The sequence below is a fragment of the Hemiscyllium ocellatum genome, chromosome 7 (genome assembly GCF_020745735.1).
Source record: "Hemiscyllium ocellatum isolate sHemOce1 chromosome 7, sHemOce1.pat.X.cur, whole genome shotgun sequence".
NCBI lineage: Eukaryota > Metazoa > Chordata > Chondrichthyes > Orectolobiformes > Hemiscylliidae > Hemiscyllium > Hemiscyllium ocellatum.
The window spans coordinates 31,361,221-31,388,635 of record NC_083407.1 but is presented as its reverse complement, the minus strand read 5'-3'; the positions used below and the strand labels follow the sequence as shown (position 1 = coordinate 31,388,635).

At 41.5% G+C, this 27,415-nt stretch overlaps 1 protein-coding gene across 7 annotated transcripts in view; it reads right to left on the bottom strand.

Annotated features, from left to right (window-relative positions):
* The window catches only part of gtdc1 (glycosyltransferase-like domain containing 1), a 360,673-nt gene that overhangs the window by 254,823 nt on the left and 78,435 nt on the right, over positions 1-27,415 (bottom strand). For all 7 annotated transcript variants that reach the window (XM_060827108.1, XM_060827116.1, XM_060827115.1 and 4 more), the window contains one exon: positions 23,942-24,151. In XM_060827108.1, the coding sequence (XP_060683091.1) occupies positions 23,942-24,129 (188 nt within the window). In that variant the 5' untranslated portion in view covers positions 24,130-24,151. The remainder of the gene's footprint in view (positions 1-23,941; positions 24,152-27,415) is intronic.

Here is a 27,415-nt window from a genome sequence, read left to right as displayed (position 1 = left end):
GTCATGATCGTATTCAATGGTGGAGCAGGGTTGAGAGACCGAGTTCCACACTCCTACTCTTAACTTATAAAAATTTGTTTATAAATGGCTGTTGTGACTTTCTGGCTAAGAGGTAAGAGCACTATCAACTGATCCAAGCTGATACTTGCCAAATCCAATGTGTCATCACATTAGTGTTCGTAACCTGCTCAAGATTCAATTATTTGTATTTATACGCGCATATGACATTTAATTTTTTTTTAAATACAGATAATTTAGGAAGAGTTCTTCTTTCAGCTTCTTTCATTTTACTTCAGTTTACCTCAATGAGGTTTGATACTCCTTCTCCTCCACATACCACCATGACATGGCACACTGCGATGTGGCATAGAGAATGACACTGCTTGACCAAAAAAGGGACTCAACCTCAGGAGACCTCTCACCTGTTCTGCAATTGTCCTGGTTCATAAGATATAGTAGCATAATTAGGCCACTCGGCCAATCCAGTCTGCATCGCCAATTGATCATGGCTGATATGCTCCTCACCCCCATTTTTTTGCCTTCTCTCCATATACCTTCAACACATTACCAATTAAAAATCCATCAAACTTCTCCTTAAGTTTACTGACGGTTCCAGTATCCACCGCATTTTGGGGTACTGAATTCCACATATTCACAACCATTTGGGAGAAGTAGTTTCTCATCAACTCTGTTTTAAATGTTCTACTCTTTATCTTAAGACTATGACCTGTCATCCTAAAATGCTCCACAAGAGGAAGCATCCGGTCCACTTCTATTTTACCATCTTGAATACCGAATTTGATCTGCCCTCATTCTTCTAAATTCCAGACAGCATAAGCCAAAACTGATAAATTTCTCTTCATACGACAAACCCCTCATCCCTGGGATCAATCTAGCGAACCTCCTCTAAACTGCCTCCAATGCTTTCCTCAAATAAGGGGACAGAAACTGTGCACAACACTCTGGGTGTGGTCTCACTAATACCTGTATAGTTGCAACAATACTTCCTTTTATATCCTATTTCTTCAGCTACAAAAGCAAATATTCAATTCACTTCCTTTCTTAGCTGCTGTACCTACATTATAGTTTTCTGTGACTCATGACCAGCACATCGAAATCCCTCTGCACTGGAGCAACCCTTAGTCTCTCCCAGTTAAGATAACAGGTCACTTTTCCATTTTCTTGAACTAAATGCATGACCTCGCACTTATCCACATTAAAGTCCATTTGCCACATTTTGATCCACTCTCCTAACCCATCTACATCCATTCGGAAAGTTCTTATTTCCTCATTGCAATTTACCATCTCGCCTATTTTTGTATCATCCAAAATTTAGCTATAGAACCTTCTATCCATGTATTCAAGTTGTTAATGTAGATTGTAAATAGCTGTGGTCCAAGGACTAAACCCTGTGGCACCCCACTAGTTACATCATGCCATCCAGAAAAAAATCCATTCCGTCTGACTCTCTGTATTCTAGCTATCAGCTAAACACCTATCCAAGATAATAAATTCCCCTAGTCCCATATGATCTAATTTTCTGAATTAACCTTTTGTGCAGCACCCTATCAAATGCTTTCCGGAAGTCCAGATATATTACATCTCCAGGATCCCCGTTATCCACTTTGCTTGTTACATTAGATTCCCTACAGTATGGAAACAGGCCCTTCGGTCCAATAAGTCCACGCCAACCCTCCAAACAGTAACCCATCCACACCCATTTCCCTCTGACTAAGGCACCTAACACTATGGGCAATTTAGCATGTCCAATTCACCTGATCTGCACATCTTTGGACTGTGGGAGGAAAATCGGAGCACTGGGAGGAAATCCACACAGACATGGGAGAATGTGCAAATTCCACGCAGACAGTTACCCAAGGCTGGAATTGAACCCGGATCCCTAGCGCTGAGAGTTAGCAGCGCTAACTACTGAGCCACCGTGCCGCCCTGAAGGGGACAGTGTTGGACTGGGGTAGACAAAATTAAAACTCTCACAACACCAGATTATAGTCCAACAGGTTTACTTAGAATTACCAGCCCTCGGAGCATTCTGAAAGCTGGTTCTTCAAAGAACTCTAGCAAATTAGTCAAACATGATTTGCCCTTCACAAAACCATGCTGACTCAGATGGAGAGCGTTTTGACTTTCCAAATGTCCTGATACTGCTTCCTTGATGATTGATTTTAACATTTGCTCCACAACAGATGCTAAACTAACTGATCTATAATATCCCACATTTTACCTCCCTCTCTTTTTGAATAAGGATATTACATTAACCATTTTCCAATCCACTGGAACCTTTCCTGTGTCCAGGGAATTTTGGAATATTGGCTAAAATGCAGGAAGCATTGCATCTATCCTCTGTGGCAGTCTGTGGATTTCATTGAAGTGTCACTACTCAGCTGTGACGCATGATCACTTGTCACCAAGCAACCAGTTTTGTGTGGTCTAAAGACTGGCACCTATGACTGGTGTACCATCGAACTCGGTGAAAAGTGAGGGAAGTGATTATTGGGCCTCTTGCTTAGATAGCTGTATCATCGATAGTCACAGGTGAAGTGCCAAAAGACCAGAGGTTGGCTAATGTGGTGCCACTATTTAAGAAAAGTGGTAAGGACAAGTCAGGGAACTATAGACCAGTGAGCCTGACGTCGGTGGTGGGCAAGTTGCTGGAGGGAATTCTGAGGGACAGGATATGCGCGTATTTGGAAAGGCAAGGACTGATTAGGAATAGTCAACATGGCTTTGTGTGTGGGAAATCACGTCTCAAAAACTTGATTGAGTTTTTTGAAGAATTAACAAAGAGGACTGATGAGTGCAGGGCAGTAGACATGATCGATATGGACTTCAGTAAGGCATTTGACAAGGTTCCCCATGGGAGACTGGTTAGTAAAGTTATATCTCAAGAAATACAAGGAGAATTAGCCATTTGGATACAGAACTAGCTTAAAGGTAGAAGACAGAGGATGGTGGTGGAGGGTTGTTTTTTGGACTGGAATCCTGTGATGAGTGGAGTTCCACAAGGATCGATGCTGGATCCACTACTTTTTGTCATTTGTATATATGATTTGGATGTGAGCTTAGTTAGTAAGTTTGCAGATGACACCAAAATTGGAGGTGTAGTGGACAGTGAAGAAGGTTACCTCAGATTACAGTGGGTTCTTGATCAGATGGGCCAATGGGCTGAGGAGTGCTAAGGTGGTGTTTAATTTAGATAAATGCGAGGTGCTGCCTTTTAGGAAAACAGATCTTAGCATGACTTATACACTTAATGGTAAGGTCTTAGGGACTGTTGCTGAACAAAGAGACCTTGGCGTGCAGGTTCATAGCTCCTTGAAAGTGGAGTCGCAGGTAGATAGGATAGTGAAGGCAGGGTTTGGTATGCTTTCCTTTATTGGTCAGAGTATTGAGTTCAGGAGTTGGGAGGTCATGTTGTAGCTGTACAGGACATTGGTTAGGCCACTTTTGGAATATTGCGTGCAATTCTGGTCGCCTTCCTGTTAGAAGGGTGTTCTGAAACTTGAAAGGGTTCAGAAAAGTATATTGCCAGGGTTGGAGGATTTGAGCTATAAGGAGAGGTTGAATAGGTTTGGGTTATTTTCTCTGGTTCTTCAGAGGCTGAGGGGTGACCTTATAGAGGTTTATAAAATCATGAGGGGCATGGGCAGGATAAATAGACAAGGTCTTTTCCTGGGGGTTGGGGGAGAAACCAGAACTAGAGAGCATACTTTTAGGGTAAGAGGAGAGGATATAAAAGAGACCTAAGGGGCAACTTTTTCATGCAGAACATGGTGCGTGTGTGCAATGGGATGTCACAGAAAGTGGTAAAGGCTGGTACAACTGCAAATTTAAAAGGCATCTGGATGGGTATATGAATATGAATAGTTTGGAGGGATATGGGCCGGGTGGAACTATATTGGGTTGGGATATCTGATCGGCATGGACGAATTGTACCGAAGGGTCTGTTTCTGTGCTATAAACGTCTATGACTAGTACCAGATGTATGGGTCATGGCAGTTCCCAAAATATCCAGTGCAGATTTGCGTTACATGACTGTGTGGATGCAAATAATTTTCGCACTAAGAAAATAGAATTCTTCTCTAAACATTAAGACTGCTGGTTCATGATAGGGTATTCTGATTATTCTGTGGATGCAACTGATTGACTCATGTGACCCAGTGATGGTGGCAATCAAGATGCTGATCCCTTTGTTTGCACTGCACCTTCCCTATATCAAGGCAAGAATAACCAGAACTGCCACTGAACCCCTTTCAGCATCATGCAGTCCTTTCCATATCCTATTCGATCATGCTGTACTATCTACAATTGATCCGTGACTATCATTACTCCCTCAGTCACCCAATACAAAAAGGCTAATCACCAGCAGGAGCTGTCTGCAGCCATTAAAACACTCTGATCCAACTCTGAAAACATCCTGGATTGTGAGTGATCTCGCACCCAAATGGCCATGCTTCAGCCCCCAAGACAGACTTTTAGGACATCCCAATTTTCTGTGACCCTTCCCCCCAGAATGAACTTGCAAAGTATCCTTGCTCAGCACCCAAAAAGGCCTAGACTGAATTCTGCCTTCAATTGCCAGAGCTGACTTTTCTCCCTGGAGTATTGGAGACTGAGACGTGATCTTAGAGGTTTATAAAATCATGTGGGGCATGAATAGGGTGAATAGCAAGTTATTTTCCATAGGGTGGGTGAGTCCAAAACTAGAGGGGATATGTTTAAGGTGAGGGGGGAAAGATTTAAAATGGTACTTAGAAGCACCTTCCACACCCATGACTACTTCTATCTCAAAGGACAAGAACAGGGACATGAGAACATCACCACTTGCAAGCTCCCCTCTAAGCCACTCACCATCTTAATTGGAAATATGCCACTACTTCTGTGGCTCAATCAAAATCCTGGAATTTCCTCCATTAGGGCATTGTGTGTCAACCTACAGCACGTGGACTGCAACAGTTCAAGAACGCAGCTCCCCCAACTCCCTCCCAAGGGTAACCAGTGAAAGGTAAAAAATGCGGTTCAGCCAGCGATGACCACATCTCATGAGTTATTTTTTTTAAACAGGCTCCTTATGTGGACAGTATCCTGGCCCTGATTACCCTGAACAGCTGACTGACACTATCCACGCTCCAGGACTGGTATCATAGTTTACCCTCGGATTTCTGTGCCAGGAAGCGCTAACTAAGTCCTTTGAATTGACTGAGAACTGCTGACAACCATGACAACCTTCCTTCTCCCATGTCTGGAAGAGGTAGGAGTGACACACCTTGACATTCAATGATGTTACCATGAATAAATCCCCCATTATCTACATTCTGGGGTTAACATCGGCCAGAAACTCAACCGAACTTGCCATATAAACATAGTGGTGACAAGAGCAGGTCAGAGGCGAGAAATACTGCAACAAGTAACTCATCTCCCGATTCCCCAAAGCCTATCTACCATCTACAAGGCATAAGTTTGAAGTGTAATTGAATACTCCCCTGGATGAGTGCAGCTCCAACAACACTCAATAAGTTTGACATGATACAGACAAAGTAGCTACCTTGATTGCCACCACATCCAGTCTCTCTACCACCAACACTCAGTGGCTGCAATGTGCACCGTCTACAAGGTGCCATTGCAGAAATTCACCAAAGATACTGAGACAGCACCTTCCACATCCATGATAACTTTCATCTTGAAGGAAAAGGACAGCAGATACATGAGAACACCACCTAAAGGTTCCCCTCCAAGCCACTCGCCAATCTAACTTGAAAACGTGCTGCCATTCCTTCACTGTTACAGGTCAAAATCCTGGAATTTCCTCCCAAAGGTCATTGTGAGTCAATCCACAGCACATGGACTGCAGATCACCACCGCCGCCACCACCACCTCAAGGGCAACTAACGACAAGCAATAAATGCTGGCCAGCCAGCAATGCTCCCATCCCAAGAGGGAATGAAAACAAATTGGAATACTGCAGTACTGTTAGCCTGGCGTTTCTAGCTGAGGGGGCAATACACACAAAGGCAAGGTAAGGCAATGTTGCTGTGTGAGCATCCAGGTCAGGTCAAAGTGGGAGCTTTATAACCACAAGTGATCAGACTAGAGATGCATCCTGGTCCAGTTCATAAGTTAGGTATGTGTGTGTCCCCTTGCGACAATTATCGCTGCTAGTGCTGCCCACAGTGCAACAATGAAGTGCAGAAGAGTTGGAAAACAGCCCACAAAAAAGCTTCAAGTGAGCTATCCAACATTCTCTTCCACACACCTTCCAAAAAGAGGATCTTGAATTTGAATGTCCATATCCAACGACTGGTATTGAAGGCTGTCCTTAATTTACTATGCTGGGACCCAATTACATGACTGAGGATTGCTGACAACCAGAACAAGCTTCCTGGCTGTACTAAAGACAGCAGTATTGTAAACCTGGTATCTCTGGCTGAGGGACAAGGTGCAAAAAGGCAAGGCAAGGTGAAGAAAACTGGGATGCTGTGAGCATCCAGGGAGCAGTACAGTGACTGAACACCATGACAGTCAGCAAGCACGCCGGAGATGCAGCCTAGTCCAGTCCATGAGCTTGGGCACGTCCCTGCAGCAAGCAGCATTACAATTGTAGATGCTGGTGCAGCCCGAGATGTATCACTAAAGTGTTGAAGTGTTTTGGAAGTGAATTGAAGATGTGCGAGGAGGATTCGCAGAGTCTGGCAATGTCAGATGCCAGTGTTCATGGAGTACATGTGATTGGTGTCCATGAAGCCAACATGGAGGTCTTTTCGAGCAAGTAGTGAGCTGAAGTTGCCTGATATCTACTCAGACATCACACTGAGAATTTTTGATCCTGAGTTTGTTCATTGAAGATGAACATTAATGAGGTTAGTTGTGCCACTAATAGGGCATTTAACAAGCTATAATCTCCCTTAAATTGCAACTCAGCACAGTCTAGCAAAAAACTTGCCTCACTACCTAGCAAGTGCAAAGAAGCAGCGAGTTGCTCCCGACAGAAAACAGGCCTCACTGAACTTCTTGTTTGATTCTGCACAAATCCTACCACTGTGCACATTTTTGAGGCCTTTGTAAAATTCCACCCTATGTTTTCATTGGGCGTCTTTTGTCACAGAGGATATTTGTAGACAAATCTACGTTGGGAGAAAGTGAGGACAGCAGATGCTGGAACTCAAGAGTCAAGAGTGTAGTGCTGGAAAAGCACAGCAGGTCAGGCAACATCCGAGGAGTAGGAGAATTGACATTTTGGGCATAAGCCCCTTCTAAAAGGTCCAATCTCCTGCTCCTCAGATGCTGCCTGATCTGCTGTGCTTTTCCAGCCCTACACTCTTGACATAAATCTACTTTGCACCGGTACCTCCTCGGCTACCTCAAAGCTTTATTTAACACAATTTGTGAGCAGGTCCTCTGCAGTTCTACTTATCATGATCTTAATTAGCAAGAAAACTGAACCACAATGCAGAAAACCGTAGCTGTTGGAGATCTGTTGGTGGGCGGCACGGTGGCACTGCAAAGACCCGGGTTCAATTCCCGTCCCAGGTGACGGACTGTGTGGAGTTTGCACATTCTCCCCGTGTCTAGATGGGTTTCCTCCGGGTCTTCCTGTTTCCCCCCACAGTCCAAAAAAATGTGCAGGTTAGGTGAATTGGCCATGCTAAATTGCCCATAGTGTTAGGTGAAGGGGTAAATGTCGGGGAATGGGTATGGGTGGGTTGCACTTCGGCAGGTCAGTGTGGACTTGTTGGGCCAAAGGGCCTGTTTCCACATTGTAAGTAATCTAATCTAATAAAAAAACAGAAAACCTGGAGAAGATCAGTCAGGATCTGCGCAGAGAACAAACAAGATTACAGGTGTCCTCCCCTTACTACACACAAAATATTTACTTGTATGTGTTCCACAGATAAGGACTGACCTCTTTCCAGAAAAATGAGCCAGTCAGGGATACCCAATAGCTGAACACTATCTTGTAAATCCTCTGAATGTCTAGATACTGCAAAGATCCAAACCTTCAGCTAAAATACCAAAAGGTTTCTTATTACCATGGCTGTTGGTTCTGGAGTGGAATAAATAATGGGGATTAACTCATGACCACTCTGGCATGTTTAATTTCATAGAGTCCGTACAGATATACAGCATAAAACATGCCTTTCGGCAACGTCTATGCCAACCAACAAAGTCCAAACTATACTAATCCAGTTTACCTACACTTGCTCCATAGCCTACTATGCTCTGGCAACCAAACGCATCTTAAATGTTGAAAGAGTATCTAACGCCACAATCCTCTCAGGCAGCACATTCGATCACACTCTGGGTTAAAAAGGGTTTTTTGCAGATCTCTTCTTAACCACTTACTCCTCCCCTTAAACTTGTGCTATCTGGTCTTAGACACATCTGCCATGGGGAAAAGATTCTCATGATCTACTTTGTCAATGCTACTCATAATTTCATGTACCTCAATCATTTCACCCTCAGACTCTGCTGCTCCAAGGAAAACTAACCCAGCCTATCCAGTCTCTCATCATAACTGAGACTTTTAATCTCAGGCAACATCCTGGTGAATCTCCTCTGCACACTCTCCAGCGTAAACACATCCTTCTGATAGTGTGGTGACAAGAACTATACACAGTATTCCATCTCTTGCCAAACCAATATTTTATAAAATTATAACAAGACTTCCTTGCTCCCATATTCAATGCCCCAGCAAATGAAGGTAAGCAGCCCTTATACTTTCCTCACCATCCTATCTGTGCTAATACCTTCAAAGATTTATGGAGCTGTACAGCAAAGTGCCTTTGGTCCTCAGTACTCCCTAGGGACCTACCAATCATCCTTCCCTTATTAGACCTCCCAAAATGCATCATCTCGCCACTTATTAGGATTAAATTCCATCTGTGTTGCTCTGCCCCATTTACCAGCCAATCAATATCAGACACTAACCTGAAATCATCCTTCTCATTATCATCACCACCAATGTTCCTGACTCTGAAAACTTACTAACCATACTTTCACATCAAATTGCTACCATACATAACAAATAGCAATGGTCCCAGCACTGATCCCTGAAGTACAATGCTGGTCAGAGGCTTCCAATCACAAAAACAACCCTTTGCCTCCTATTTACAAGCCAATTTTGGATCCAGTTTCGCCAACTTGCTTTGTATCTTGTCAAAGCACTTGCTGAAGTCCATAGAAACCACATCAAATGCACTACCCTCATCAATATATTTTGTCACCTTTTCAAAGAACTCAAGTACATAAGTCAGACAGGATCTGTGCTGACTACCTCTGCCTTTCCAAGTGTTGATTGATCCTGTCCCTCAGCATATTTTCTAATAATTTCCCGAGCACTGATGTCAGACTGATTGGTCTGTAATTACCTGGTCTATCACTGCTGCCCTTCTTTTAGATTAGATCCTCTACAGTATGGGAACAGGCCCTTCGGACCAACAAGTCCACACTGACCCTCCATAGAGTAACCCACCCAGACCCATTCCCCTATATTTACCCTTAACTAATGCGCCTAACACTATGGGCTATTTAGCATGGTCAATTCACCTGGCCCGCACATCTCTGGACTGTGGGAGAAAACCCACGCAGACATTTGAACAAAGCAACTAGATTAGCCATCCTCCAGTCATCTGGCATTTCATCTGTGGCCAGTAAAATATTAAATATCTCTGCCAAGGCACCAGCTCCTTGCCTTCCATAGCAGCCTGGAACACAGCTCATCAGGTCCTAAGGATTTACGCACCATCACGCTTGTTAAAACATCTAATACCTCCCCCTTAGCTTTTCACGGTACCTTAGTACATGTGACACTAAATCAAATTCAATTCTTACTTAAAATGTTCTAAAACCTTGCCATTTCAACTGAAATCCCTGGCTGTAATGTCTTTCATCTTTGTGAATAGAAATAAGAGCATTCATTTAAATATTTTACCCACATTCTCAAGATCCGTGCAAAGATTACCCCTTTAGTCTCTCATAGGCCCCACTCCTTCTCCAATACTCCTCTTACTCTTAATGTACTTAGAACATAGAACAGTACAGGAACAGGTCCTTCGGCCCATGACACTGTGCTGAACACGACACCAAGTTAAACTAATCCCTTCTATCTGCCCATGGTGAATATCTCTTGATTCCTTGCTTAGTCATGCATTTATCTAGAAACTTCTACCCTGAATGTTGAACTGCCAGTCCTGCTCTTCCTTCACTATGTCTTAGTGATTGTAAACAATGTCAGGTTCCCCACATGCTGGTCAACACTCCACGTTCATCCGCTTTACCAGTCAAGCTCCTTGCATTGAAATAAATACCATTTAGCTTTTTGGACCTCCCATGTATCTTATTATGCCTATGCCTTTTCTGTCTAGCATTCCTTCTATATCTGATTATACTTTGCTCCCAACTTTACACCTACTCCATGCCTAAATTAGTTTAAAACCTTACCATAAGAATGAGCAAATCTCCCAGCAAGGATATTGGATCCATTCTTGTTAGGGCGCAACCTCTCAGCTTAGAGAGGTCCCACCTACTCCAGAAGCTGTTCCTATGATCCATAAATCTAAACTCGCCCTCCTTCACCGGCCCATTCTCCATATGTTGACTTGACCTATCTTCCCATTCAATTACTCAGTAGTACATGATACTAGAAGTAATCCAGAGAGTACAGCTTTCATAGCCTTGCTCTTTAATCCACTACATAACTCTCAAAATTTCTGTTGCAGCATCTTTTTCTTCATCAATATCCATCAGGGAGGCATTCAAGAGTCTTGTTTACTGCCACAGAATGCCTGTCCGTTCCCCTATCTCCTTTCCTCATCTCAGTCCTAAATGGCCCACCCCATTTCCTCTGCCTGTGATTCTGAACTGCCCAGGAACATCCTTCCTGCATTTACTTTCTGGACAGGACCTTCAGCAAGGTTATTACACCGAGCATACCAGAAGAGAGTAGAAGGGAGAAGACAATGAGGAAGGCAGAGATGAGACAAGCGCAATACACCCCGGGGGAAGTACCTGTCAGGAACAGGTTGAATCTCTTGGAAACCGCACAGACAGACGTCACTGCCAGTCCGATGGTCGGTCAGGTCTGTCAATCAGAAATTGGTGTGGAGGCACAGCCAAGGAGTCAGACGTCACACAGAGCCGTGGTAATAGGGGACTCCATAGTGAGAGGGACTGAAAGGGATTTCTGCAGCAACAGGCGGGATTTGAGGATGGTGTGTTACCTTTCTGGTGCCAGGATTAAGGACATCACAGACAGAGTGCAGGAAATCCTCAAGGGCGAAGGTGAAGAGCCAGACATGAGGGTGCATGTCAGCCCAAATGACATAGGGAAGAAAAGAAGGGATATTCTACAGCGGGACTTCAGAAAGCTCGGAAGAAGGCTGACAAGCAGGACATCCAGGGTGGTTATCTCCGGTTTGCTTCCAGTTCCTCTGGGCTGGAGAGGACAGGAACAGGGAGATAATGGGACTTGAATGTGTAGCTGGGGAACTGGTCCAGGAAGCAAGGATTTAAATTCTTGGATCACTGGGGTATGTTTAGCGGTAAGGATAAATTATACAAGAGGGACGGATTGCACCTTAATAGGTGGGAGACCAGCATTCTGACAGGTAGGTTTGCCACTACAACACAGCTGCTTTTAAACTAAATAATGGGGGGAGGGGACAAACTGGAAGTTTAAGAAGGAAGTTAAAGGGAAAGTTAGAACAAGAGAAGTGAAGAAAGGCAACAAAATCAATACAGCAAAAAACTCAAAAAAGGTTCATGCCATAAGGTCAAGAGAAATAGGGATTGATAGGAAGGGTGAGGGGAGCAATAAATTAAAAATATTATATATGAATGCACAAAGCATTAGAAATAAGGTAGATGAGCTTGAGGCGCATTTGGAAAATGGCAGTTATGATGTTGTGGGGATAACTGAGACGTGGCTTCAAGTGGACAGGGCCTGGGAAATGAATATTTAAAGCTATACATGCTACTGTAAGGACAGACTGACTGGTAGAGGAGGTGGGGTGGCCCTGTTGGTAAGGAATGATATTCAGTCCCTTGCGCGGGGGGACCTAGAATCAGGGGATGTAGAGTCAGTATGGATAGAGCTGAGAAATTCTAAGGGTAGAAAGACCCTAATTGGAGTTATCTAAAGGCCCCCAAACAGTAGCCTGGATGTAGTGCGTAAGTTGAATAAGGAGCTGAAACTGGCCTGTCGCAAAGATATTACTACAGTTGTTATGGGGGATTTCAACATGCAGATAGATTGGGAGAATCAGGATGGAACTGGACCCCAAGAAAGGGAGTTTGTGGAGTGTCTCCGAGATGGATTCTTAGAACAGCTTGTGCTGGAGCCTCCCAGGGAGAAAGCAATTCTGGATCTGGTGTTGTGCAACGAGTCAGATTTGATCAGGGACCTCAAAGTAAAGGAGCCATTAGGAGGTAGTGACCACAATACAATAAGCTTTACTCTGCAGTTTGAAAGGGAGAGGATAGAAACGGAAGTGACAATATTTCAGTTGAATAAGGGAAACTATGGAGCTATGAGGGAGGAGCTGGCCAAAGTTCAATGGTGCAATACCCTAGCAGGGATGGCAGCGGAACAACAATGGCAGGTATTTCTGGGTATAATGCAGAAGATGCAGGATCAGTTCATTCCAAAAAGGAAGAAAGATCCTAAGGGGAGGCAGGGGTGGCCGTGGCTGACGAGGGACGTTAAGGACCATATAAAGACAAAAGGGAAAAAATATAACATAGCAAAGACGAGTGGGAAATCAGAGGACCGGGAAGCTTTTAAAGAACAACAGAGGATAACTAAAAAGGAAATATGCAAAGAAAAAATAAGGCAAGAAGGTCAACTGGCCAAAAATATAAAGGAGGATAGTAAAGGCTTTTTTAGGTATGTGAAAAGAAAAAAAATGGTTAAGACTAAAATTGGGCCCTTGAAGACAGAAACAGGTAAATTTATTATGGGGAACAAAGAAATGGCAGAAGAGTTGAATTGGTACTTTAGATCTGCCTTCACTGGGGAAGACACGAGCAATCTCCCAGATGTAAAAGTGGCTGAAGGACCTGAACTGAAGGGAATTTATATTGGGCAGGAAATGGTGTTGGAGAGACTGTTAGGTCTAAAGGCTTCTAAGTCCCTGGGACCGGATGGTCTGCATCACAGGGAACTGAAGAAGGCGGTTCTAGAAATTGTAGATGCATTGGTCATCATTTTCCAATGTTCTATAGATTCAGGATCAGTTCCTGCGGATTGGAGAGTGGCTAATGCTGTCCCACTTTTTAAGAAAGGAGGGAGAGAGAAAACAGAGAGAATTATAGACCAGTTAGTCTGACCTCAGTGGTGGGAAAAATGCTGGAGTCAATTATAAAGGACAAAATTACGACACATCTGTATAGCAGTAACAGGATAGGTCAGAGTCAGCATGGATTTATGAAGGGAAAATCATGCCTGACTAATCTTCTGGAATTTTTTGAGGATGTAACTCAGAAGATGGACAAGGGAGATCCAGTGATGTAGTATACCTGGACTTTCAGAAAGCCTTTGATTAAGTCCCACATAGAAGGTTAGTGAGCAAAATTGGGGCACATGGTATTAGGGGCAAAATACTGACATGGATTGAAAACTGGTTGGCTAACAGGAAACAAAGAGTATTGATAAACGGCTCCCTTTCAGAATGGCAGGCGGTGACCAGTGGTGTGCCGCAGGGATCAGTGCTGGGACCGCAGCTTTTTACAATGTACATTAATGATATAGATAAAGGTATTAAAAGTAACATTAGCAAATTTGCTGATGACACAAAGCTGGGTGGCAGGGTGAAATGTGAGGAGGATGTTAGGAGAATACAGGGTGACCCGGACAGGCTAGGTGAGTGGACGGATGCGTGGCAGATGCAGTTTAATGTAGATAAATGTGTGGTTATCCACTTTGGTGACAAGAACAGGAAGGCAGGTTACTACCTCAATGGAGTCAAGTTAGGTAAAGGGGCAGTATAACGAGATCCAGGTGTTCTTGTACATCAGTCAATGAAAGCAAGCATGCAGGTACAGCAGGCAGTGAAGAAAGCTAATAGCATGCTGGCCTCCATTAGAAGAGGAATCGAGTATAGAAGCAAACAGGTACTTCTGCAGCTGTACAGGGCCCTGGTGAGACCGCACCTGGAATACTGTGCGCAGTTTTGATCTCCAAATTTGAGGAACGACATTCTGACTATTGAAGAAGTGCAGCGTAGGTTCACGAGGTCAATTCCCGGAATGGCAGGACTATCTTATGCTGAAAGATTGGAGCAACTGAGCTTGTATACACTTGAGTTTAGAAAGCTGAGAGGGGATCTGATTGAGACATATAAGATTATTAAAGGATTGGACACTCTGGAGGCAGGAAGCATGTTTCCGTTGATGGGTAAGCCCCGAACCAGAGGACACAGTTTAAAATAAAGAGTAAGCCACTTAGAACAGAGTTGAGAAGAATTTCTTCAACCAGAGAGTGGTGGGTGTATGGAATGCTCTGCCCCAGAGGCTGTGGAGGCCAAGTCTCTGGATACTTTCAAGAAAGAGTTGGATAGAGCTCTTAAGGATAGTGGAATCAAGGATTATGGAGATAAGGCAGGAACAGGATACTGATTGAGGAAGATCAGCCATGATTATAATGAATGGTGGTGCTGGCTCAAAGGTCAGAATGGCCTACTCCTGCCTCTATTGTCTGTTGTCTACTCTGTCTAGGCTATGCAAAATATTGCATCTTATTATGCAAGCAGAAACATAATTCTTTGAAGTCAAAACCTGAAAGAACATATGTGCAGTTACAGATTTGTTGCATCCTTTTTATAAACAGGTGATCACTATATAACCAGGTTGCTTTACAATGATTGTATCTAATGTAAGTCACCAAATGAATGTGTATATAACGAGAGGCTACACATGGACCAGTATTAAATGTGAAACTCATCAACTGGTTACATTTTGTGGCATGCACCTTTGACGCATCTGTCCATTAAATTAGCCTGTTAAGTAAAATCCTGATAGCTTCAGTACAGTTTACCATTTCTGATTTTCTTCCTGGAAAATTACACAGCACAGAATTTTACTGTATTACTTGTTTGATATGCTATACTACAACTCTTAGGACAATCCTTCTTGCACCCAGTTCATACTACAACAGTATCAAGTCACCAGATACGATAGAATGTGTGTGTTATGCCTGGATACACTGCTACTTCAATTCCCTTTTGCAAAAATGAAAATGAAGTTGTTGCGAACTTGGGCAAGTTAAACTTGTGACACCACATCCAAATAGCTCCATTCTTCGTCCATTCAGTACTTAGAATATGCCATGTAACTGACTTACCCATCTCAAGAGGTGAACTCCTGTTGGCAGGCTGAATGTCAACCTGGATCCTGCCACGTGCAGATAATTTTTAAAAAGCTGACCTTTGAAAAATCAGTAAGGTTAGCTAGTGATGTCCTGGTGAGGTCAAATCTTCCTTCATAAACTGTGCAAATTTCTAAGTATTCAATTCCTTTTTTCTTAACTTTTCACTCAAAATTTCCATTATTTTGCACATCAAAAAATATTGGATTGGTCATGATTTCAAAGAAACAGGTAGTTCATGAAATTTCCCCTCATTAATCATACATCACAAGAAAATAATAAATAAATACAAACTATGCAAAAGAGAGCTCATATCACCACTCATCATGAATTCAAAAGCTACTGTGGCACAGAATGAAACAGTTTCATGACTAAAAAAGAAACACAAAATAAATTTGTAAGCTATCAGATATACAGCAATATCCGAGTTTAATCTGATCACAGTTTCGCTCCACAAAATGTTGAACAACTATATTGCCAAGTCAGTGGGCAGACACATGTGACAAAAATATTTCATGACAGGAAATCATTATTAACCTGGTGGTTTTCTGGCATTTCTGTTGTGGAAATTTTTCTGTAATTTTTTCAAGGTTTGCACCATGTGTTCTCTCTTAGTCAAATGTTGTTCTGCTACAGTTTAATCTTCAAAGTTTAATGAAGTTCCTACCTGTTCAACAGAAAAATACTTTAAATATACAAGCACATGTTCTGGGAATCAGCCATTCTATAAAAGCACCACAAAAAACTGTCCTCAAAACCATAACCACAGCACTTTACTAGAGATTTTCAAGCAGTATAACTTGAAAGTTAGCCTCCATAAAGCACTAACTTGTTCTTAATTTTCACTGATGATGACGATTTTAAATTTGTTATCTGACAAAACACACCATGAAAACCATTTCTTTTTCTTAAATGAAGCCAAAAATACACACATTGAGGAGTAACAGACACACCATGGAGCTGTTACTCCAGGGACTTTCCCCTCCTACACAACGTCATTAGTCACCTCGTTTTAAAGTTTCGTAATCGGTAATACAAACTAAAACTGCTTAAGTAATTGCTCTGAATGAAGCCTCTTTCAAATGTTTCAATATTCAGTACAGAATCCACCTCAGAAACACAGGAAATGGTTGAGGGGGAGGAGGAAAGCATGAGCAATGATTTCGACATGTGAATTTGGGAGAATGCTATTATCCACGTAGGTATGATCACTTAATTCTTTGAAAGGTGTTCAAAGGCCACGTGCAATTAAAATGTGGCCGTAATTGTGCATGGGTACTTGATTCTTTCAAAACTAAGTGGCCAAATGATCTTGCCCACTTGGATGAATGAAACTCCTTTTCTGCCTTTTGCCCTGTTTGCTATGGAGGGAAGTATGAAATGATAGCATGAGAGCACCAAAACGTAAACAGTAAAATGGTTGCAAGGAGCAACAGGCCAGTACAAAAGAATTATTGGAAAGCTTGCAAGGAGTAGGTTAACCCTTTTTTTTCTGAGATCAAGAAAGAGCATATACTTCAGAAAGCATTCTAACAATATACCTTATTCATTTAGTTCAGCTTGGTTCAATTCATAATTCATCACTTCTGAATCAAAATGATACAAGTCCAAACTTTACTCTAAGCTTTGAACACAAGGTGTAGACGGACTCTTTACTACAGTACTGAAGGAGCGTTAGATTGTCAGAGGTACAGTTCTTAAACCAGATTTCTACTTGCTTTTTCATTCAGATGTAATAGATCTCATGGTATTATTCAAAGTGCAGGCAATTGGTAAATGATGATACTGATTAATGATGTCCCATCATCTAATACAATTAAAACCAGATTTAATGGATCATTCATCTCATTTGCTGTCTGTGGGATGTTACAGTGTGCACATTTGTTGCCACATTGACTAACATAATAGCAGTTAGAGCACTGATACAATACATATGCCCAGATATCCCAATGAGGGTCGGAAACCTAAATATGACCCTGATTGGATTAAACATTACACTTATCTTTAGACGTCTTCTGTGTTGGATTCCTGGACAGGGAAAATTCTGTTACAAAACTATCCAAGAATCCAGGAGTCCAGCAATTTAGAAGAACTTCACAGAAGATACTCACCAATTTTTGCACCAGTAGGTGTGCCATGTTTTCTGCTGCAAATGTGTTGCTGGTCAAAGCACAGCAGGTTAGGCAGCATCTCAGGAATAGAGAATTTGACGTTTCGAGCATGAGCCCTTCATCAGGAATAAGAGAGAGAGCCAAGCAGGCTGAGATAAAAGGTAGGGAGGAGGGACTAGGGGGAGGGGCGATGGAGGTGGGATAGGTGGAAGGAGGTCAAGGTGAGGGTGATAGGCCGGAGTGGGGTGGAGGCGGAGAGGTCAGGAAGAGGATTGCAGGTTAGGAGGGCGGTGCTGAGTTGAGGGAACCGACTGAGACAAGGTGGGGGGAGGGGAAATGAGGAAGCTGGAGAAATCTGAATTCATACCTTGTGGTTGGAGGGTTCCCAGGCGGAAGATGAGGCGCTCCTCCTCCAGCCGTCGTGTAGTTGTGTTCTGCCGGTGGAGGAGTCCAAGGACCTGCATGTCCTCGGTGGAGTGGGAGGGGGAGTTAAAGTGTTGAGCCACGGGGTGATTGGGTTGGTTGGTTCGGGCGGCCCAGAGGTGTTCTCTGAAGCGTTCCGCAAGTAAGCGGCCTGTCTCACCAATATAGAGGAGGCCACATCGGGTGCAGCGGATGCAATAGATGATGTGTGTGGAGGTACAGGTGAACTTGTGGCGGATATGGAAGGATCCCTTGGGGCCTTGGAGGGAAGTGAGTGTGGAGGTGTGGGCGCAAGTTTTACATTTCCTGCGGTTGCAGGGGAAGGTGCCGGGGGTGGAGGTTGGGTTGGTGGGGGGTGTGGATCTGACAAGGGACTCACGAAGGGAGTGGTCCTTGCGGAACGCTGATAGGGGAGGGGAGGGAAATATATCCCTGGTGGTGGGGTCCGTTTGGAGGTGGCGGAAATGGCGGCGGATAATACGTTGTATGCGCAGGTTGGTGGGGTGGTAGGTGAGAACCAGTGGGGTTCTGTCTTGGTGGCGGTTGGAGGAGCGGGGCTCAAGGGCGGAGGAGATGCGGTGGAGGGCATCGTCGATCACGTCTGGGGGGAATCTGCGGTCCTTGATGAAGGAGGCCATCTGGACTGTGCGGTGTTGGAATTGGTCCTCCTGGGAGCAGATGCGGCGGAGACAAAGGAATTGGGAATATGGGATGGCGTTTTTACAGGGGGCAGGGTGGGAGGAGGTGTAGTCCAGGTAGCTGTGGGAGTCAGTCGGTTTATAATAGATGTCTGTGTTGAGTCGGTCGCCCGAGATAGAAATGGAAAGGTCTAGGAAGGGGAGGGAGGAGTCTGAGACAGTCCAGGTGAATTTCAGGTCGGGATGGAAGGTGTTAGTAAAGTTGATGAACTGTTCAACCTCCTCGTGGGAGCACGAGGCAGCGCCGATACAGTCATCGATGTAGCGGAGGAAAAGGTGGGGGGTGGTGCCAGTGTAATTGCGGAAGATGGACTGTTCCACATATCCTACGAAGAGGCAGGCATGTTTTCTGATTTAAACGTCCAGCAAGACAGCAACCACTTAGACAGCTCCTATGAAAGGGTGAAAATGCAAGCTAACTGTGGGTTATTGTGACAGTTGAGCGAGGAGCAATGTACCAGGTGGAAGAGTGCTTAGAATAGGGTGTCAGATAGATGAGATCATTAGGTGCCTGATGGGTAAGGTGGGTAGAACGCTAGGTAGGAGAAAGAGATCTAAAGAGATTAAGCTGAGGGTAGCAATGGTGAATTGAGGGATTGGTGTAATAGTTACTCAAAGGTTGGAGAAGGATTTTAAATTCTCTAACTTTTTTTCTTGGGAAGCTATTAAGCTTAACTGAGGCAAAACCTCCCAAGGTTTCTAATTTTAAAATAAATTTTCAGAGAGTTCCAGAAATAGGTTATTGCTGACCAGAAGTTTCCAGTTCCCAGTCAATTCTCAGAGTCTGGTGCATCTGGGGATCCAAATCGTCCTGATGCACAACTCCAGTCTATGCTGTTCTAATGACTATCTGGCCGTAGAATGTTTAGACAACCGTATGCAAAACATTTGGGATATCCTGAGACTTGGTCAACAGCTATATGAATGCCAGTTTCCCCTATTATTCAAAATCCACATCTGAATGGAAATATATCAATGTGATCTGAAATTTGGTAAAGCAACTCAGGGCCCAGGTCTTAAGTATTGACATGCTCTGATTCCCTCTTTGTAGGTGACTTTCATAAATCTTTCTTGGGTTACCTAAGAAATATAACTACTAACCATCTATGATTGGTATGAAATCTTCTAGAATTACAAACAATTCTCCTGCACATGTGCTATGAGCAGCCCAAAAGAAAAAATGTTCAGAGCTTTCATTTTATTAGAATATTTTTGATTACAACATATAAAAGTGGAGAAGTAAGGTGGAAAGAAGTCAATACTTCAACAGACTAGCCAACTAGATTTGCAAAACTATGAAAATGTAGTCCTAAGCCGAAGCAGTGTGCGTTCAGAACTTTCTTGATTAATCACACCCTGTCGTAAATTGCACCTTCATACTTTGCAATGATATACGATTTTTATATTTCTCCCCAAGATAGAGGACAAAAGGCATGTCTCTTTCTTATTCCTTCGGGTAATTTATCAAAAATGCACAAATTATATTTGAGCATTATTGTTTTAAGAGTGCAATTTTCCAGGCAGGGCTGATAAATTTCAAAATTTAAGAAATGTTTAAGCAAAGAGATTCTACCTCCAGTTATCAATGCAATATTGCAACACATTCTTCTAGCTAGGCCCACTATTCAAGGCAGGAAAAGGAATGTTTATCTAACACTAATCTAACCAGATAATGCCACGTCAGCTGACAGGAAGAAAAAGGCTATGCTGAGAAACACGAGTGCTAATGCCACAGTGTATTATTTATTGCATTTAATGCATGATATATTTGTAATTCACAGCTAACTAAAAATTGATATGACTGGTCGCAAGCTCTTTAAATCAATAATTTTATATTAGTTTGGTTGAATTGCATTAGAATGGCTTAACCTACAAATATACTCCACATCAAGCACATCTTCTGGTAAAAGGATGAGATCTTAATTTTTCAACGACACATGCATGTGCATATGGGAAGCTCCTCCTTTAGCAAATATAATCATTTCCAGTATGCCCGATTATTCTCCAAAGTACCTAGATGCAGCAACATTATAACTCAAGTGCACAGAAATCCAATCCAAAACATCCGCCTGCTAAAGGAGGCGCTAACTTTAACCAGTAAAAGCCTGCTGCACTCCAGCAAATTAACAGCAGATAAAACACAGCAACTAAAGCAAACAATAAAATAGCAAACTGAGAAAGAAATGAAAGATCTCTCAGAACATGACGACAAAGTACCAGCACCAGAGTCTGGGGCTCAGCGCCAGCAAGCATTGCTGAACCTTGAAGTCGAGCATTCCACTTGCACCTCCGGCTCTGTTTTGCCAATAAAATAAATTTCTTAAAGAAACTATTCATAAGCATTTTTAACAAGCCATAATGAAAAAAAATAACACCCATAGTACAAAACAGACACAACACTTGGCCTCGGTTCTTCACAAAAACATACCATTGCCCCCCATAGTGTATCCTCTATAAACATTTTATAGCACTGCAGTATGACTTTATAAGGAAAAGATGTACTTGGTGGCAGGATGGGGGAGAGCAGCAAGCAGCCACCATCTCTCAACATTCTCTAAGGTATTAAATTTTTGTATTAGCCTTACTTCCTCAGTGTTCTACCTCTTAAGACCTTTATTTCTATGGGATCTGATTCCAGCTAAAACTGTGTTGAATCAGTCATTTTGTGTTAAAAGTATAGGCTAAAAGAGCCAGCAGCCTAATCAGCTACATGCAGCATTACAGCTAAAACGACACATTGTTTCAACCAATGTCCTACTTGTCCATTTTGGTGTAATGCTCAGAGGAGCAACACCACATGATCTGCTACCCATGTTAGAGTTGAAACACCAAATGTCACCATCGCAGAGATCTGTTAGTTTGGTACAGATTTCTACTGAGACCAGACACGTCTGGAATGCTAATGTTCTCCATTGACTATTTACGTTGAAATCATGAATGTGATTATAAAAATGCATTTATTATATTGCTACAAAGAGCAGAAAGAGGACATGTTCTCCTTACTCATTTTGGCCTGGTTCCAGGCTACTTTTTGTACCAAGTAAGGCCCAAAACTTTCAAGTTTTCAATTAGTGGAAGTAACTCGTTGGATTGAGATGCAAATATGAACAAATAATCATTTGTAACATCTCACCAGGTAACTCAAGGAAATGTTTAATAAGTGGAGATGTTGTGAAACTTGACAGGGTTCAAAAAAGATTTACAAGGATGTTGCCAGGCTTAGAGGGTTTGAGTCACAGGGAGAGGCTGAATAGACTGAAGCTATTTTTCCTTGAGTGTCCGAGGCTGAGGGCTGACCTCACAGAGGTTTATAAAATCATGAGGGACATGGATAGGATGAACAGCCAAGGTCTTTTCCTCAGGGTGCAGAAGTCCAAAACTAGAGGGCATAAATTTAAGATGAGAGAGGAAAGATTTTAAAAAGACCTGAGGGGCAACTTTTTTACACAGGGGTGGTACATTTGTGGAATGAGCTGCCAGAGCAAGTAGTGGAGGTTAGTACAATTATAATATTTAAAAGGCATCTGGATGGGTATATGATTAGGAAGGGTTTAGAGGGATATGAGCCAAATGCTGGCAAACAGGACTAGATTAATTTCGGATATCTGGTCAGCATGGATGAGTTGGACTGAAGTGTCTGTTTCCATGCTGTACTTTTCTATGACTCTAAAGTCAAGGAAATTCTATACCAAGGAGAGAAAAAGACAAGTCCACCAATAGCATTCTTGTTCCATGTCCCAGCTATGAATTATGGAACAAATCTGAAGGCCAAATTGTTTGTAGTCAAGCTCTATTAAGTGGTAAAGAAGCATATTTATGCAATCTCATTTCTGACATGTTAACTGGACAGAATCATGTAAACAGAAAATAAATTGCCTGATACAAAGTTTTGTTCAATTCCCTTTGGAACTTTTCGAGTAAAAAATGAGGTCTGCAGATGCTGGAGATCACAGCTGCAAATGTGTTGCTGGTCAAAGCACAGCAGGTTAGGCAGCATCTCAGGAATAGAGAATTCGACGTTTCGAGCATAAGCCCTTCATAAAACTTTAGCAGGCACAATTTCTTTTCTGTTGTAATATCTACAAGATTTGTTAGTTTTTTGATCAATGGTTTCCATTTCATTTTAGACTGGTAATACCGATCAGTACTAAATTGAATTCTAATCTTAACAGAAAACAACAAGTATTCGGTGTTCATAATATTCCCTGGACAATCTTAAAACAAAAATGAAATTCAAGTTCGGCATTCTAAACAATATGGCCGCACTTCTCAGAAGGCTACATCTGGATAATCTAAAAGTCAAATTAGGTCCAGGTGTAGGTTAATAATGAATGACTAGAAAAGGGTCATCTGCAATGCAATTTAAAGAGTAAATGTCACCACCAATAAAGATTATAAAAATGAATTAGTTAAACATGAATAAAGTGGACACCCAAAGTGATGAATGACATCACGCACCTATTCAGAAGTTCATGGATTTATTTATTCAGCTTTCAGTCTTCATTCTTGCAAGTAAACTTGTAGCTTGGAACAAAGCAATGACCAACATGTCCAGCTAGCTGCTGTGTGACCACATTCTCAATGAAAAATAAATAATTATTATGCAGGCACTCTATTATTGGTTTATATTGTTATTAATAAGTGGGAAATTACCTTCTTAGATACTTATTAGAAAAAACAAATACCATTCCCATGTCTTTCCTTGCTTCTTTTTATATTTTCTATCTAAGCAATAAATTTTGATTACATTGTTAGGTGAAGAAATTTGGAGAATGTCTCAGCCCTCAAGCATATGGGAGCCAAATTAACAACAGACTTAGTCATTAACCTAGGGGTCTACAATGATCATGTCATTTCAATTGCTTATATTAATACAGCTTTCTGATAGTATCAGACTCAGTATCTCCAAGAAGCCAGTTCTCACAAGATATCATCAATGCTCTCTATACATTTGCTTGGAAATGTTTAAATAAAACTTTAACTGTAAATACTCAAAAACGTGCTTTAAATTTAATCACAATACTTCTCAACGGATCAATTTTAGAAAGGGCACGGATGACAACATTCTCTTTAATGCAGTGTCAAAATCGCACATTGGAAATGAACAGCTTTCATCACATTTTAATACTCCTTCTGCCATGAAAATATTCAATAAACAGAATGAGTGTTAGAGCATGTGACAACTACTGTGACAAAATGTTTGGCACAATATTGACACTGAAGATCGAGTTAATAAAGCTTTAAAAAGTGTACAGGGGGTTCCCCGGCTATCCCACAAAATAACCACTTCCAAAACAGTTAAACTTTTGTGACTCTCTCCTGTGTTTGCATACCTGTAATTTTCACTGGGTGGTATTGTCTGCATGAAGTAGAGTGCCGCAGTACGAGCTCTCCAGTGCCATTTCTTAGCTGGCAAGGTAAAGACAGAACATCCCTTGATTTCCTCTTGAAATAGGTCAAGTAGCTGTTTATGGGAACCCCCATAAAAGGCTTCAATCATCAGGACACTCATAGTGATCATGATAGACTCTTGCTACAAGTACCTATGAGTAAAGCAAAATGTTAAATGAAGTTAACAGTTATTGCAAGAGAAGGTTCTTTTTTGAAAGTTATGCTATATGTTGGGGTTTCTCATGCACCGAATGAAGCAAAATTAGAACTTGGGTAGTCAGTAATAATATGATACACCATAACATTAACCACAGCACAAAACATGGGAGAGTAGCTTTCGCTGATGTCCCACTTGATTTTATCAAATCTTTAGGACTCTTCAGGTACACTTTGACTTCTGGTATATCACATACCATTGTTATTCTCTTAATTTTGCTTCTTTAAAATAATACATGCAACTCCTTCAGAGTAAGGTATAGAAAACAACAACTACAAGGCAAAAATTTTTATATTAACAAGACTCTAGACTGCTGAATGGCAGATCTGATCTTAACAAAAGGATTGTTAATCAAAATCAAGCTGTAATGTATTTCTAAGAAAAACTGGAACCCACAAAATTACATTAATAAGCACGTGCCATGTTTCCTCAAATATGATCCAATGATGCACTGGAATGCTGTGCATCGATATAGTTTTAATCATAAGAAAACCTGCAACAAATCATCACTCGATGCTAAGCAAGACTAGCACTCCAAGACATGTGGTTTTTACTCCGAATTCGATCTCTTTTATACCTTAGTGGAGTTGGATCTAAAAGAAAGAAATTCCAACAGGTGCAAACTTAATGCTGATAACAACAAGCGTTTATAAAATCAATCAAAATATTAACAAGCTGGTCTTTTCATTAAACACTATTCATGGTTGACAGCTGAGTAAAACGACTTCTCTGCTGTGGTAGGTAGTTTCCTTTCTCTCTTCCCCACACATATGTAGGCAGACATTGTGTTCAACATGCTTTTGCAAATAGATATAAAATATTATTTTGTTGTAAAAGTGATTTATATACTAACATAATACAATAATGCCATGGCCCATTTCCTTAAATGCAATAGTTCCACAGCAATGTATTATTAGATTACTGTCCTGTCTCACCTCATAAAAAACAATAATGAACTTGCAGGTGTGTATTACGATAAGCGATGCACCTAAGGATTACTTTAGGCATTTGAATTCCCTTGATATAGTACTTAAATTAATCATACTACATTATTAAAGCGATCACATTGTACCCCATAGTTGTCTTACTGTACAATGGCTGATTTCATAATTTAGTTAAAGGTCGTGTAATTATAAATATCAGTCACCATCATCTTTATAGGATTTTAAAATGTATTTTGGTACAGTGACATTGGATTTTAAAAGAAATAACATATTATAATACTGTAGTCTTTTAATAGCAGTAGCTCCTGAGTGTAGATCTGATTATGATCATTCAGAAATATGATCTGTCTGACATTAGAAAAAATATTTTTTTAATAATCATCAGCCTTAAATTCAATGTTGCCTCAATGTTAACAATCCGAAGTGTTATGTTTAAATCATGGAATTCAACAAGAATCATATCTTCCTACCAGTGCAACTATATAAATGTTAAAGGGTCTTAATATGATAGTGCTATAAATATGAATCGCTTTTGTACATTAACTTATTTAGCTAGCACTTGATCTTGTGCAAAAGTAACTCCCAATTACATTAGCTTATTTTGGGTTGTTTTAAATAAACAAAAAAAAACAGAAATTTTAAGTGACAATATTTTCAAATGCATTCATGAGACATTGCTCTGTCCACTACTTTCACACAACTATTAATCCACCAAAAGTTGATAGAAAAATGGCGCACACATACGTTGAGGCTTTGGTTAAAAATATTCCCAACAGGCACAGACAATATTCAGTCAGTCATAGCTCAACCACTTTTTTTCCTGCAACCAAAATTGCTCTTGGTTTAAACTGACACACACCTGGCCAGAAAGTACAGAGGTGACAAAGCCTGAAAGATAGCTGCTTGAGTTGATTAGAAAAAGGAAGTCTGCTAGTGAAATGTTAGTCCCCCACCCACACACCATCTTCATCTGGAAATACCACAGCTGCATACCTTTCCGTTTGTATCACCAGGATGACCGGATGATATTTAAAAATATACACAGTTAGCCACATTGCGTAAAATATTAGAGCTTTACTTTAAAGTTTGTCCAGGTCATCCTGTTTCAATAAAACGAGAAATTATTACAATAGTTAAATCAGCCCTTCATGTTTAGAACATGAATTCATGTGATGCCACTCTTCAAAAGTGCTCACTTCTGACAGTGAAGTCAATCTGTAATAAAGCAACATAATTGCCTCAGGCTGAAATATTCTTTAATAAAAAGCACATGATTTTGCATACCTGAAGATTTACTTATTACAGAAAGGATTCTTCAGGACAAGTTGTGTAGCTGCCTAGAGATTCCTGCATTTTGATCCTTAAGTAAGCACATTATGTTGTACTTGCAACAAGATTCCTATCACATCGGCAATCAAATTAACGCATGCTTCAAATCAACTCTGTTCACTAAGAAAACTGGGGTGTTAATAGCAATTTTCAAAGTGAAAACAATATTTTACGCTGCAACTTTTAGTTTTGCCTCACAATAAGTGACACAATTATTTGAATAATTTTACAACACTAGACTCATTGATTATTGATTAATTAAAAAACATTTTGAATTTTAACACAGTCTTGAATACCTTCATTGGTCGATTCATGAACAAATTGTTGGCTCCATAGTGGCAAATGATAATTTTCTTGTTGAGGTGTAACATGCAACTGCAAAACAGCAGGATGTACAATGGCAATGATTCACTTGAAACATAAACATCGTTTTAACAGGTCTCTAGGTCAACGTCTAACAGCCTTACTTTGTACCGAAAAGGAAATCATAATTACGCATGCAAACTCTGGGGATAAAGAAAAACACAAATTTGTTGAATTTTACCAGCCTTTTGGAGACAGGCTGGGTGCTGGGAGAACTTACACAATAGCAGCAGATGCATTTGGAAGGGAAATCTGATGTCCTCCCTCCACCAAAAAAAAATCCCATAAATAGGAATGACAGAAGTACAGGCACCTGGAGACCAGGAATGGACAGTTAAGTGGCTACTTCACACCATCACCAACTTTTTACTGGCCCTACAACATGGTAAAGGGTGATTCATCTCCACAAGAACTCTGTGGATTGATATTTTCATGGACAAATCCTTCTGCGGCAGGAAGATTGGTGAGATCAAGTATACCTTCCCCTCTCATTGGTTGCTCTACCACGAACACAGGCCCCATCTGGCAGCTATGTGCAATCTGGGTTGGACAGCTCAGTCAGT